General features: G+C 50.4%; 1 protein-coding gene across 2 annotated transcripts; it reads right to left on the bottom strand.

The window, feature by feature from the left end:
• Positions 1–734: 734 nt before the first annotated feature.
• On the bottom strand, positions 735–6,813 carry NOL12 (nucleolar protein 12). Of its 2 annotated transcripts, XM_036758559.1 has the most exons (7): positions 6,684–6,807; positions 5,137–5,242; positions 4,756–4,804; positions 4,457–4,599; positions 4,077–4,114; positions 3,697–3,794; positions 1,908–2,671 (listed from the first exon to the last, which is right to left on the bottom strand). In XM_036758559.1, the coding sequence occupies exons 1-7, from the start codon at positions 6,764–6,766 to the stop codon at positions 2,532–2,534; spliced, it is 657 nt and encodes a 218-aa protein (XP_036614454.1). In that variant the 5' UTR covers positions 6,767–6,807; the 3' UTR covers positions 1,908–2,531. The 2 variants fall into 2 exon arrangements, with proteins under 2 accessions (XP_036614453.1, XP_036614454.1); XM_036758558.1 differs by lacking the exon at positions 4,077–4,114 and having other exon boundaries at positions 735–2,671; positions 6,684–6,813.
• Positions 6,814–14,977: the final 8,164 nt, after the last annotated feature.

Genomic DNA, 14,977 nt, shown 5'->3' with positions numbered 1-14,977 from the left:
CCTGCCCTGGGAACCTGGCACATTCCTTGCTGGCTCCTCAGAGATGGTGGCAAGCCTCCATCCCTGTAGGGTAGGTTAAGGTTTTGGAAGCAATGACAGGGACCCTGGGGTGCTGTGCCTGTCAGAAGGGAGAGAAGCACTGTGCTGGGACCACTTTGAGTCAAACACAGCCTAGACTGGCACCTTTCAGCGGGGCTGGGCAGAGGGCTCTGAAGGCTGATCAGACTGGCAGCCTTGCTGCAGTGTGTGGCCTCACCACCTGGGCTGTGTCCTGAGTGTGGAGACGAAGGACTGTCTACAAAGAAAAAGCGGCCACGTCGTCCCCCCTCCAAGGACTCGGGCCTGCACCACCTAGATACCCTCCTGAAGTCTGACTGAATGACTCCACCTAGAAAGTCCATTCTTTCTTCCCCACTCCCACGGCTAAGCCCTCAGTGCTTCTCCCAGTCCGTTGCAATGCCCTTGTGGGCAGCCGGCTGGTGCAGTGGGTAGAGTGCTAGGAAAATCCCAGTTCAAATTCAGTCCCACACTGTGTGACCCTGAGCAAGTCACTTGGCATTTGTGCCTCAATGTCACTGACTTCAGTGTGACTGCACCTGTGGCTGACAAGGGAATGTTTTGCACGACTTCACATGTGTAACCTATATCACATTTCTTGCCTTCTCCAGGGGTGGGGAAGGGGCAGGAGGAAGGGAGAGAACTCACAACTCAAAATGTGAAAAAAAAGAATGTTAAAAAATTTCAAAAATGTATTTGGGATAGTTAATAAAATATAAATATATTTAAAAATATAACTTCACAACGCAACATGCACAAAGCCACTACAACTGCCAAGCTTTTGGAAATCTTTCTCTTCCCAAGTTTACAGAGCCCAGGTGAAGGCCACTCCCTATTCCCCCTTGCTCTTGCCATTCCAGTGAAGCTGCCTTTCCTGCTGTTCTCAGTACCCAGTACCCCATCTCCCACCTCCATGTCTTTGCCTGGGGCATGCTCTCTCTCCTCACCTCCATTCCTGGTACCCCTAGCTCCCATTAAGTTTGGCTCAGGTGGCACCTCCTCCAAGAGGCCTCTCCTGATCTCCCTAATTATTAGTGCTTCCTTCCCATCCCCAAATTCTGGTGGCCACATTTTGTATTTTCTTATCTGCACACAAGTCATTTCCTCCCTGACTTCATTTCCTCCCTGACTAGGATGTGAGCACCACGATGGCACAAAGTACCTTCCAAGACCTAGCAGCATGCTGGGCACACAGCGGATGCTCAAAATTCTCCTTGAGTTCAAGCTGCATCTTTTTTTTTTTGCTCCATGCTTCCTCCTAGCCATGGGGAGACCCTCAGCCACCACCACCATCAAACACAGACCTGGGGGGGGGGGGGAACCTTCAGAGGCTGCCCCCCCAATCCCGACTCCTGCACCTTTAGGACCAGCCTCTAGGCCATGCCCAGCGAGGCCACCCAGCCTTTCCTTGAACACCTCCAGCCATGGGGGACTCACCACTTTCCGAAGCAAGCCATTCCACTCTGGGAGTCCCAACTGCTGGGGATTCTTTTTGGCCACAAAAAACATAAGCTCCTTTCACATAGACTTGTGTCTCTAGTGCCAAGGGCTGTGCTTGGCACACTGTAGGTGCTCACTGATCACTTAGCTGACTCTCCGATGTTCCTATGTCAGCCAACAGGACTAATCTAATGCTGCTTCTTTAAAAGACCGTCCCAACACTCGGGAGTTGGCCATCCTGCCCCACTGTTCCCTCCTCAAGTTTAACCTCCCCCACCCCCCAAGGGCCTTGGAGCAATCCCCAGGAGGCATGAATGAGGGAGGTTCCCTATTCCGGTGGCCTTAGAGGTCAGTGTCCCTTAGGGAATGCGCCCCATCTATGGGGCATACAGGAAGTGATTAATAAATGTTCACTGGCTCTCTGGTCATACCCTCTAAAAATTACCAAATGCTAGGGAGGGGCACGGACCACAGCAGCTTCTCCTGTGGCTGGACAGGCCTGAGTTGATCATCCAATCACAGAGGAGGAAAGGAGGCAGCACCTGCCCCCAGGTCACTTGGCATCAAGTGGGCAGATCCCCCTCTACTGGTCCCAAGGCCTGGCCCACCCCTGTCTGGAAGGGGCTGTCAGTCAACACTCTTTAGGGGCCACAGTTACACTCAAAGGAGAAGCCGGAAGTGGGTGTGGGGCTTCTCAGAGGCTAGGGCACAGTTGGCAGCTCTGCCCTGCCCACAGACTGCTTTCACCAGGGTCACATTACCCAGATTGACCAAAGAAGTCGTGGGCACAGGCAGGGTGAACAATACTGAGGTTTCTATGCAAGGGTCCAATTCAAGGCCCCCAAAGTCCGGCCCCAGGGTGTGGGCACTTGAACCCAGGCCTCCTTAGCTGGGAAGGCACAAAATCGGGTGGCAAAAGCAGGACGGTAGACAGAAGAGTCCAGTCTTGAGGAGGGAGCAACAAGGAGAGGTCATGGGGGAAAAGCCCCGAAGCTACCCTGGGCTCCCGTCTCTCCTGTTCCCAGCCCTGCCGGTCATCCTGCGGCGGTGAGTCTTGCTGGTCCTTGTGGCGCTGGGTGGCTTCTTGGACTCGAGGCTGCGGTGTGGACGCGGGCGTTTCTTCTTGGCCCTCTTCTGGCTTCGTGCGTGGAGGGAGGCTGTGAGAGAGGAGATCCTGTGCAGGAGAGACCAGAAGATGTGGCCTTGGGTCCACAAAGCTCCCCCAGGCCCCGATAACCAACCCCTCCCCTAGCCCTAGGACAATGACAGGGAAGCTGAAGGTGCGGTGGGGGAAGGGGAGGGTTTGCATTTGGGGTGTGCTTGTGTGTTTAAACAGCTCATAGTGGTGTGGGATGTGCCATATATCATCAGGCAGGGGATGCAGGATCACAGACGGATCAAAACTTTTACAGAGAGCAGGGATGTGACGAAGGAGTATAGACAGTCTGAAGGGACCCTGACCATCGGGTCCAGCTGTCTCCTTTACAGTCAGACAAGCAGGTGAGGCCAGGCCTCCCAAGCCCCAGGCGCCACCCACGACACCACATGGCCTCCCAACCAGGTATGCCCCAGAACTGCTCCCTCCCCCCCCCGAATTCCAGGCCACCCTGCTGCTGCCGGGGCAGATGGGGTCTGTGTGCCTGGCCTTACGGGGACTGATGGAAGTCCCAAAGGAAGGAAAAAATGAACACCAAGGAAACATTCCCCAGGCAAAGGAAGTTCTGAAGTGTCAGGAGGCAGCACCCCCAGTGCATCGATAAGCAGATGAATCTACGTGCATGTGTGTGCTTGTAGTTACATGTTTAAGAGAAAGTAGAGGCCGGCTGGCCCCGAAGCTAGGCCCCGAGGGAGACTCAGCACTGACCAGAACCTGGCCCTGTCCAGTCCCCCTCAAAACTGAGCTGTTCTCTGCCACCTGGGACGGATCGGCCAGTACCCTCCAACCCTAACCTCCAATGCTTGGAGTCCTGGGGGCGCCAGAGGGACTTGGTATTTCTGATGGCAAGAACCAAAGACTGCTCTTGGCTGGGGGAGGTGGGGGCACCTGGAATCCCAGCACGTCCTCCCCAGTCCCCCAACCTGAGAGCCTGGGTTCCCTGCTGCAGCCAGCTGTGCAGGCCTCTGGTGCCCTCTGCTGGCACCAACAGGTCAAGGCAGCTGCACTCCTAGCAGGGAAGAATGGGGTGGGAAAGGGCTCACCTCTGAGACAGGAAGGGGCTCCGAGACTTCTTGGGCAAAGCAGTGATGGGTCCATCTGCGAAGGCCTCTGCTCCCTCTGCTTCAGGGTCCCCTTCTCCCTGGAGGGGCAAGCAGGACTTCTTACCCTGGCGCAGGGGTCCCCAGGAGGTTCAGGTCTAGGGCCAAGGAAATCTGGAAGGGCCAGTGGTCCTACCGGCAGCAAAGATTCCCCACCCCCTGGAAGTGTCCCCACTGTTTCCAGCAAAAGATCCAGCCCCTTATGAGACTGACTCTGGCTAATGTTCTCTCTCCCCACCTTTTGCTTGAGGGAGGGGGTCAACAAAGGGATAGATCAGCCCTTCCCCATTCCCATTCTAAGTGCCCTCCCAGCCCGGACATGCCTGTCCTGAGGGTCCTTTTTCCCACTCCAGCTTTGGTGCTGAACGAACAGATGAAAGTCGGCCCTTCCGAGAACCACAGGCGGGGGCCCTCCTCTGACTGTGTCTCCCTGCCCTCCATGGTCCTCTACCAGGCTCAACGGAGGTAGTTCTGGATCCTGCTACCCACCCCCGTCTCCCCCTGTCCTGGGGCCGCTTACACTCTGGCCCTGCCCCCCCCCACCCTCCATCTTCTCTGTACATCCCCTCCTCCCCAGACCCCTGCTGACCCAGCCCATTCTCGGCCCCTTCCTGCAAGATGCTTTAAGGCAATATGGGCTTTCCTTGTCCCCCGCCAAAAGCACACATTCTGCCCCATCCTGGCTCTGGCCACCTGCACTTACTCCAGGTGGGGGCAGCCCCAGGCGCCGGGCCCCTGAGAGATCCAGGTCGCTGATGGTGGTCACTGTCACTGTGTGGTTGGGGTGGTCATACTGCACACACTGGGTCTTGGAGGTCACGAGCTGGTCCAGCTCATCGGCCTCTTCTGAAAAGGGCCTGAGTCAGGTGGAGGCCTCTCTGCCTCCCAGGAACCCCACCCCAAGTGGCCCCCATGGGTCCAGGGCTCAGGACAAAGATGATTTCCCCTGAATCCTTGGGGGAGGGGGGAGAGTTTCTGCTCCTCCCCCACTCTAGCACTCACCCAAAGCCGCTTCCCGATCTTTCAGCATCTTCAGATACTCCTTGTGGCGCTGAAACAGGAGGGGGCCAGGCCTGAGTATCGACCCTTTGGGATGGAACGGCCACCAGCCAAGGCCTGGCTTCGGCTTAGGGCTCCACCCCCCGGGGGACCACAAGTCTCTTGGAGGCAGGAGAGGATGATGGAATTGGGGGCAGGGGGACCAGGGCTCAGACCCCAACCCTAACACGTGCAGCTGGTAACCTGGCCTCCGTGAGCCCCAGACCCGTGGCCATGAGGATGGGGGTGAAAGGGCTGGTCATGTAATAAACTATGGCCAAGGCATGAACTGCGGGCCTTCTCCTCCTGGTGATCACAGGCCAATCCCCCTTCAGACCCGGGCACCTCGTCCCGGAGCTTCCGCTGCTCCTCCTTCAGCTTCTTGCGGATCTCCTCCAGGGCCACCTTCCTCCTCTCCACCTTCCGCTTGTGGAAGCCCGTCAGGTAGTCCCTGCAGACACGGAGGAGGGGACCGGGATGGGGTTGGAGCAGCGGGGGAGCAACACCGCCCCTCCCTGCCCCAGGCCCTCTGGGGGCAGCAGAAGGGGTGAGCCTCCCTCCCTCCCAGGGACTCTGCTGTTTCCTCAAAAGTGGACAGTCCCATCCATGTGCCATGCACTTTTACAAAACAAAACCCCAAACTGAACAGGATAATAACGGCTGAATCTGGCCTGGGCTTATGAATCTGTACCAGTACATTTATATTTACATACGTTTAGCACGTTGAGGTCAGCAAAGTACTTTACAAATGGTTTCTCATTTCATCTCCACAGTAACCTTGGGAGGCAGGTACTGTTGTCAACCCATTTTAGATGGGGAAACCGAGGCAGAAAGATTAAAGAGGCTTGCTCCCATCTGAACTCGGGCCTTCCTGATTCCAGGTCCAGGGCCCAGCCACTGCCCCATTCAGCAGCACAAACGGGTGGGGGGCTGCGAGTGATGTGGTTTGGGTGAAGGATGGTCCCCCCCCTTCTTTTACTGTTTGTTGAAGGGATGACCTGTGGGGCTGCTGGGGGGGGGGACGGGGCTGGATGGGAGGCGTTCTAAAAAGGAATGCCCTTTCCCAAGGGGCCCAACAACACCGTATGGTGGGGTGGCTGCCTGGGCAGTGGACGGACTGTTTGGTGTAGACTCAGGAAGATCTGCCTCAGACCCTGCCCTGACCTCTCTGCCTCAGTTTCACCACCTGTTAAACGCGGGGGAAGCTGCCAGCCTTTCCGAGATGGGGAGCTCACTAACTTATCAGGCACTTGGGGACTAGCGCGTTGGACCTGCGCTGCCGGGGTTCTGGGTTCAAATCCTGCCTCTGATGACCTTGGCCATATCCCCGCCGCCTCCAGGGTCCCATCTCTCCCCGGATGCAGGAGCCTGGGGCAGCCTCACTTTGCTCCTCCGTAAAATGGGGAGAATAACGTGGTCTCGACAACTAAGGGCACCAGTTGACCCCGGCTGTTATTGGCGGGGAGGAGAAGGAAGCAGAGCGTCTACACCGCCATCTGCCCTGTCTACAGTTGGAGCCCATGGACAGCGGGCCCAGGGGGCGCCTGCTCGCTCCTGGGGGGACTTCTGGCAAGGGGGGGAATCATCTCGAAGACCTCCCCTCCCCCCTACGCTTGGAGTTTTTTATTCCTGAAAGTCCTCCCCCACCACTCAAAAAAAACCCAAAACAAATGAGGCAGTACAGGAAACTGAGGCTGGCCCAAGGTAGGACCGCTGCCTGGTGGGAGAACTGGAACTGGGGTCCAGGGGCAGCCCCGCCCCCAACCGCACAGAGTCCACGTGGCTCCTGGGCCAGACCACTAGATGGGGGGGGGGGAGAACCACGTGGTTCCTGGGCCAGACCACGAGCTGCTGGGCGCGGGGGACACCTGGGCGCAGGAAGGAGGGCTCACCGCCGCTTCTCCTCGTCGAAGGTGAGCACGAGGCGGCCTTGGCTCCCGTCGCGGTCCTTCTTGTTCTTCTTCTTGCGGGCCATGGCAGAGGCCGGAGCGAAAGGCGGCTTCCGGGGGCAGCGGCCGGTCGGGGCGGGGCGGCGGCGTCGGCCGTGAACTCACGCAGAAGCTTCCGCTTCCTCTTTTCCCTCCCCTCCCCAGCCCCGCCTCCGCCCCAGCCCCGCCTCCTGGCGCAGAGCCCAGGCGCGCCTGACCCTGTCCCCGGCCCGCCGCAGTCCACACCCGTTCTCGCATCCTCCCTGGAAGTTGAGCCAAATGGGGAAACTGAGGCCCAGATCCGGGTTTCTTCCCCGGCACACAGCCCTGCAGACAGGATTAAGCTTCATTAAATGAGCGCCCGCCTTCGAGGAGCTAACATTTCAACGGCGGGAGGGCTTGGGTCGGAACTGGAAAGTTTTAGGACTCGGGTTCCTCCCTCGTCCCTCCCCCGCCCCCAGACCCCCGGACTGGCTACAAAAAAGTGCCGTTAAACGAATGTTCAAGCTCGGGCAGTTTATTGTCCCCGCTATTAACAAAGACACAATTAATTACAATATTTTAGCCGCCATCCTCTCCACCCTGCCCTTTCCAGCAGCCCTCAGCCCTCGGGCAGCGACCCGCAGAACTCTGCAATCTCAGGTCCGTCCAGGGCAGGCTCCCCTTTGGCCTCCATCAGCACTTCGGGGAGCCCCTGGTTGGGGGGGATCTTGTGATCATCCTAGGGCGCCCCGGGCCCTGCCCACGATCCGGGCTCCAGCCACGGTCCGTTCCATTTCCATAGCGCTCCTGGAAAACCCCTCGCTTCCGTGGGAGCCCCGGCGGCCAGGCTGCGCCCCCGTCTGTTCAGGAGCAAGGCGGATTTGGGCCATATAGAGAAGACCCCAAGGGGGGCGGGGCCCCAAGTCTGCTCCCAGTTGGGGCTCCATGTAGTCCGCGCGGAAGAGGCTTTTGAAGGGCTTCGGGTCGGTTACACTCACAGCGGAGGGACCCGGTCCTGGGCTGCCCAGGGGGCTGGCCTCCGCGTGCGAGCCCCGCAGGCCGGCGGAGGACTTCGGTACCAGTCCAGCTCCTGGCGGAGTTAAACAGCACAAGTCCGGTCCCGTTCGAGAGCCCAGCCTCCCTTCTCTTGATATGTCAGAGCAGGGGTGCCCAGCGGGCCGCGAGTCAAAGATGCTTCGAGCACACAGCTAGCCGCGCCTGCCCTCGGGACGTCCTGCAGCTCCGTGAAAAGCCTCGGAGCACGAGTCCCTGAAGCTCGGCCCGCCGCCCCATGGCGTCGTCGCTCTCTGCCTCCCGAGGCACCCGGGCCCTTCGTGTCCTCTCGGCGTTGGTCACGCAACAGTCCTGTTCTCTAGAAGAAAAAGAGCATCGTCCTTTGGAGGAAATCTGCTCATGAGTCTAGTCAGCCGGGTTAGACTTCAAGAGCAGGTCCAGAAGTCCCCCGGAGCCCCACAACACGCTTCTGCTAGTCTTAACCCTTCTCCTGTGCGAAGCTCTTTCCCGGACCTGCGCTCAAAGTTACACCTGAAAGAGGCGCGGCTGGGGCACCCAGGGCCTGCTCACAGACTCCCTCTGCGGTCACGGTGACCCACGGCTGCCCCTTCTCTCCGCCCCAGCCCTCGGGGCTTCCCCTGTCCTCAAGAACCTACACTTCCTGCGAGGCTTGGGGTTCAGGCCCGCCCCCCCCCCTCAGTTATCCTTCCACACCAACGCCTGCCTCCGGGCAAACGGTCCAGTTATGCAAATGAAACACAAAGCCACTTCCGGAAAACTCTCCGAGAGGGCGCAGGAGTAGAGGATGCCCAGGGCGGGGTCCAGACGAGGGAGATGACCTGTCTGCACCGGAACGAGAACTCGAGGAGCCACGTCCACAGCTCTGGCCACTGCACTCGCAGCGTCTTGCACCTGAGGCCAGGAGGACAAGGGAACTGCGAGGGAGCCCAAAAGGGATGCACCAAATTTGTGGATTTGGAGAACACGTAGTGGTTTGCCGTTTCCTTCTCCAGTGGATTAAGGCAAACAAAGTTAAGTGACTTGACCAAGGTCACACAGCTAGTAAGTGTCTGAGGCTGGATTTGAACTCAGGGCTTCCTGGCTCCAGGCCCAGCTTTATCCACTGAGCTACCCAGCTGCCCAGCGGATATATACATACATAAATACATATAGTGTTTTATATGTAATATATTTGTAGAAATTTATGACTTACAAACCAACTATTGATATGTATATATACATATATACTGCTATCTATTTGAAATATATATTCTCATATTTGTCAATCAATAAACATTTATTCAGCACCTACTTCATACCATATACAGCAAAAAAAAAAAAAAAAAAGAGTCAAAAGACAGTCCCCGCCCTCAAGGAGCTCACAATCTAATGAAGGAGACAATAAACAAATATATACAAATATACATTACTTTTATATATATTATATATAATAAATATATGTTACCTTTATATATATCACCTTCCCTCCTTTGAGGGTATACCTCATGCTCATGTCACAAAGATGTGATACTGTGATGCTTAGGGTCTTCCCCTCCCAGATCTAATTTTTTCCTAAAGAGGCCGTTCTTTGCCTCATTTAAAATGTTTTTTATTAAGTCTTAATCACTGAATGGGCACTGCCTTAGTCAAACTGAGTCCTGTTAAAGACCTTAGCTTGTAAAGGCCAAGGTCTCCCACTGGATCCTGGACCATCTCCAGTTTTCCTGATCCATCTCTGGCCACTGGACCCAGATGACTCCTGAGGAGAAAGTGAAACTGGTGACTTTGCACAGCCTTCCCTCACTTAAAGCCAATTCACTTGCGTGTCATGGCATCCCCTCCCTGATGTCATGGTCTTTGAGAAGGAAGGACAAACAGCAGTGATTTCTTTGCATTGCTATTTAAGAATACCTTCATATTTGTCCTTGCTGTTCTCTGGAATTCTGCATCCAGTTGGGCATATCTTTCCCTTTCTCCTTTTCCTTTCCCTTTTCCTCAGCTCTTTGTAAAGCCTTGTCAAATAGCCATTTTGCTTTCTTACTCTTCTTTTTCTCTGGAATGTTTTTGTTGCTGCCTCCTGTACAATATTGTGAACCTCTGTTTCAGGCCCTCTGTCTACCATATCAAATCCCTTAAATCTATTCGTCATTTTCACTTCATTTTCATGAGGGATGCTATTTAGGTCAGAACTATACAGTCTGATGGTTTTCCCTACATTCTTCAATACGAGTCTGAATTTTGCAATAAGAAGCTCATGATGTGAGCCACAGTCAGCTCCAGGTTTTGTTTTAACAGCCTGAATTGAGCTTCTCCACCTTTGGCTGCAAAGTCTATAATCAATCTGATTTCAATATTGACCGTGAGATGTCCATGGGTAGTCACTTCTGTGTTGTTGAAAGAGAGTGTTTGCTGAGGGCATCTAGGTGGCGCAGTGAGTAGAGCACTGGCCCTGGAGGCAGGAGGACCTGAGTTCAAATCCGACCTCAAGACACGTGACACACTGACTAGACCTTGGGCAAGTCACTTAACCCCACTTGCCCTGCCAAAAAAACCAAACAAACAAAAAAAAGACGACCAGCGATTTATCTTGACCAAACTCTATTAGTCTCTGCCCTGTTTCGTTTTGTACTTCAAGGCCAAACTTGCCTATTATTTCAATTATCTTTTGATTTCCTACCCTAGCATTCCAATCCACTAGGATGAATAGGACATTTGTTTATTTATTTTTTGGTGTTGCTTCTCAAAAATGTTGTAGGCCTTCATAGAACCCAGCCTTTGGCCTTTTTGGCATTAATGGCTGGGGTATAGACTTCTATATTACTGTGATGTTGAACAGTTTACCTTGTATTCAAACAGATATCATTCTGTCATTTTTTGAGATAGTGCCCCAGTACTGCTTTTCTCTCCCTTTTATTGACTGAGGGCTACTCCATTTCTTCCAAGGGATTCTTGCCCATGCTGGCATATGTAGTGATCACCTTGATTAAATTCGCCCATTCCCATCCATTTAAGTTCATTGACATCCAAACATCTCCTACCTGACCACATCCAGTTTATCTTGGTTCATAGATCTTACATTCTAGGTTCCTATGCAATATCAGTCTTTAAAGTGTTGGCTTTTCGTTTCATCACCAGACACATCCACAGCTGAGCTTCCTTTCGGTTCTGGCTCAGCTTCTTAAGTAGTACTGAAACTACACGAAGTTGTCTTCCACTCTTCCCCAGTAGCGTATGGTACCCCTTCTGACTTGAGGGGCTCATCTTCTGATGTCATCTCTTTTAATTCTTTTAATATTGTCCATGGGGTTTTCTCTGCAAAGATACTGGAGTGCTCTGCCATTTCCTTCCCCAGAACTCTCTGTTATAACCCATCCATGGCTCATAGTTCCATTAAGCTACACAAGCCTCTCTACCATGACGAGGCAGTGATGCACGAGGGTTCAGTGAATGATAGATTTGTATGAATGAGTTGTCAAATTGTAAGAGACACACATTTATGTCATTTACTTGTGTGGATAAACTGTACTTCTCTCCAATCTTTGCTTGTTGATTAGTCATTGGCAGTAGTACCTAGTCAATGGAACCCTAAATAATTTTGTCACAGTTCTTGGGGACCATGAAGGAACCAACTAGGTCAGATCAAACTGAAGTTCTTCAGACAGGTAGTGTTCCAGTGTTTTTACCTTGGGAGACTCCTGAGTAGGAAAAGTCAACTAGCTGGTAAAGTACAGTGCTATTCAGAACATCATAGAGTTGGGTTAATGTTGCTAATATTATCTGTATTGTCTGTCTGGTGCTTAAATAATCTATTAGATATAAATTATTAATCCTTGATGTGATCAGCTAGGCATCAACCCCCCTGATTCCATGATAAGCATTGGTGCTATGAGCCAGGATTCCAACTAAGTGAAGAACCTTTTGTTTTAATGGGAGGGCCTTCTTTATTTGGGACTGAGTACCTGGACTAATTCTAAACTTATATATCTGATTGTCATTTATAATTACTGTATTGTCTTCCAGGGGTGGGGAACTGGGGCCTCGAGGCCACATGTGGCCCTCTAAGTCCTCAAGTGTGGCCCTTGGACTGAATCCAAACTTCACAGAACAAATTGGATGACATGTGACACCATGGGTTCCCCACCGCTGGCACTTAGCCATTCTTCCTGTCTAAATGCCTTGTTAATTTCGGTCTGATCTGATATAAATGTCTAGTAGTCAGTAGGATCCCTATCAGTGATATGACGTTGATTCTTTTCATTCCTGGTAGTTATGTTCTATAAAGTCTGTAAGTGCACAGCAGCAAATACTAAAATGGCAAATACTGAACAATTGCTTCTAGGAGAAATATGAGATTGGCTTTCTGTGAACCTCTGGTTGCAACATTTACTTTAGCACTTTCCAGAACAATCTCATGTACAGATCATAGAATTTCCTCTTCCTTTTTCTGGATGTACTGTTTTGTTGATTCATTAATATTGAACTCATGGCCAATAGTGTAATGATTCACACCTTATCTAACACAGGTATTTTCTCTGTACATGACCTCACAACTTTCTTGGGTTTAGGAACACTAGACAGCACTGTCCTTGGGGGCCATTGTTCAAAGCCTCACTAGAGGGCTGATTTGGGGGTTACAAATAAGTTTTAGTGAGTAGGCGAATTCACAAATGTGGAATCCAAGAAAAATGAGGATCAGCAGTAAATCTCACCCAGGTTTGAATTTTGCCTTAGGTAGTTGGTCATCATTATGGAATCTTTCAGGTTCTGGTAACTCTGGGCCACTTCCTTTCGTATCCCTAGAACTTAGCACAGTGTCTGGCATGTAGTTGGTGTTCAATGTTTATTCATTGTTTCTGTATTTGTGGCAATTTTGCCTGTAGATTTGGATACTAACTTATTCTTTGTCTAATCTAGTCCCAACATGGAATCTGGTCACTTTTCTGCTTTGGGTTGTCTCCTGGCCAACTGGAAGAAAATTCATGTCCAAGAACCCAATCTCTCTAAGATACAGTTTAGGTATCTCTGTAAAAGTGTCTGTACTAGATTAAATTTAAAAATATATATTTTTATTTATTTCATTTAATATTTCCCAATTACAAGCAAATTTTTAACAGTCATTTTTTAAAATTCTGAGTTCCAAATTCTCTTCCTCCCTCCTGCCATGGCCCTTTCTTGAGAAAGCAAGAAATTAGATATCAGTTATACATGTGAAGTCATGCAAAACGTTTTGATTTTAGCCATGTTGCAAAAGAAAGCACAGACAAAAAATAAGACAAAAAGTTTAAAAAGTATGCTTCAATTTGCATTGAGTTCATCAGTTTTCTTTCTGAAGCTGGATAGCATTTTTCATCATGGGTCCTTTGGAATTGTCTTGGATCATTGTCTTGATCACAGTACCTAAGTCTTTTCAGTTGATCATTGTTACAATATTGTTTTTACTGTATACAATGTTCTCCTGGTTCTGCTCACTTCACTTTGTATCGATTCATATAAGTCTTCCCAGGTATTTCTGTCTTATGGCACAATTGTTCCCCATCACAATCATCTACCACAAGTTTTCCAACCATTCTCCAATTGATGAGCATCCCCTTGATTTCTAATTCTTTGCCACCACAGAAAGAACTGCCATAAGAGGTGGCTAGGTGGCACAATGAATAGAGCACCGGCCCTGGATTCTGGAGGACCTGAATTCAAATCCAGCCTCAGACACTTGACACTTACTAGCTGTGTGATCTTGGGGAAGTCACTTAACCTCAATTGCCTTGTCTTTCCCCCTTCAAAGAAAGAAAGAAAGAAAGAAAGAAAGAAAGAAAGAAAGAAAGAACTACCATAAGTATCTGTGTACAAATATGTCCTTTTCCCTTTTCTTTGATCTCTTTGGGATACAGATCTAGTAATGGTATTGCCGTGCCCTTTGGGCACAGTTCCAAATTGCTCTTCAGAATGGTTGGATCAATTCACAACTCCACTCCACGTGCATTAGTGTCCCAATTTTCCTACATCCCCTCCAGCAATTGTCCTTTTCCTTTTTCTGTCATGTTAGCCAATTTGATAAATGGGAGGTGCTATCTCAGAGATGTTTTAATTTTCATTTCTCTAATCAGTAGTGATTTAGTGCATTTTTATGTGACTATTAATAGCTTTAATTTCTTTAACTGAAAACTACCTGTTCATGTCCTTTAACCACTTGTCAACTGGGGAATGATTCTTCTTTTTATAAAATTGAAAAATGAGCCCCCCTCCCGCCCCAGTTTCCTGTTTTCCTTCTAATGGATTAACTACTGAAACTAGACTGAGGAGGACCTTTTTATTTTGAAATATTGAAATAATGTGTATGCTTAGGTTGGCTATTGAAGCTTCATACTGAAATTAGAGGAGCTACTGTCTCTGAGCAGATTCTAACAACCATAAACAATGTCTAAATTGGAAAGGAAAAACTGCCTGATAATTAACCTTGGTTACAAATTATACAGAGGCATCCACAATGGGGCAAAAAGAAGATTTTCCCTCCTCATGAAGTTACTTCCACTGAGGAAAAGCAATGGTACAGGTTCCTATTTATTTGCCCCCTTCTCTTGTTTCCTCCTCTTGACCCCAACCCTCAAGCCTCAGGCCCCTTTTCTAGGTTTGCCTGTAATTGAAGAGCCCTCTGAGGTCTATCCCTTTGGGTTTATTGGGAGGAAATACCACGAAGGACTGGCCTGTCTAAACCTGTGCTTATGAAACTCCTATACTTTGTTACTCAATGCCCTGGGCTATTATATGGAACCTTTAATTATGGATCTTTACAAATTCTTAAAGGTAAAATAAAATTTGCTTCTCGAAACAAATGATTTATTGGTCTATTTGAGCAAACCCTGTAGTGCACATATTTTGCATCAGAATACAAAAGAAATGAATAAAAAAACCTGTCTCTGAAATCCTTTCACTGACAACTTTTTCAAAAGGGCTAAAAACTGTGCATATGCTTTGATCCATCAATAGTACTTCTAGGTCTATATCTCAAAGAGATCATAAAAAAGGGAAAAGGAGCCATATGTACAAAAACATTTATAGCAGCTCTTTTTGTGGTGGCAAAGAATTGGAAATTGAGAGGATGCCCACCAATTGAGGAACACCTGAACAAGTTGTGGTATATGACTGTTATGGAATATTATTGTGCTATAAGAAATGATTGGCAGGTGAATTTTAGAAAAACCTGGAAAGACTTGTATGAACTGATGCTGAGTGAAGTGAGCAGAACCAGGAGAACATTGTATAAG

This window comes from Trichosurus vulpecula, chromosome 5 (genome assembly GCF_011100635.1).
Source record: "Trichosurus vulpecula isolate mTriVul1 chromosome 5, mTriVul1.pri, whole genome shotgun sequence".
Lineage (NCBI taxonomy): Eukaryota > Metazoa > Chordata > Mammalia > Diprotodontia > Phalangeridae > Trichosurus > Trichosurus vulpecula.
This window is presented reverse-complemented; position numbering and strand designations above follow the sequence as displayed.

What these genes read in the sequence shown, in the direction of transcription:
- NOL12 (XM_036758558.1), bottom strand. Translation starts at nt 6,766, where the DNA reads ATGGCCCGCAAGAAGAAGAACAAGAAGGACCGCGACGGGAGCCAAGGC. An exon ending in AGCGGAAGCTCCGGGACGAG is followed by an intron (nt 4,805 to 5,136) that starts GTGCCCGGGTCT and finishes CTCCTGTTTCAG; the next exon opens with CGCCACAAGGAGTATCTGAA. An exon ending in TGGGGCTGCCCCCACCTGGA is followed by an intron (nt 3,795 to 4,456) that starts GTAAGTGCAGGT and finishes TTGCCCCTCCAG; the next exon opens with GGAGAAGGGGACCCTGAAGC.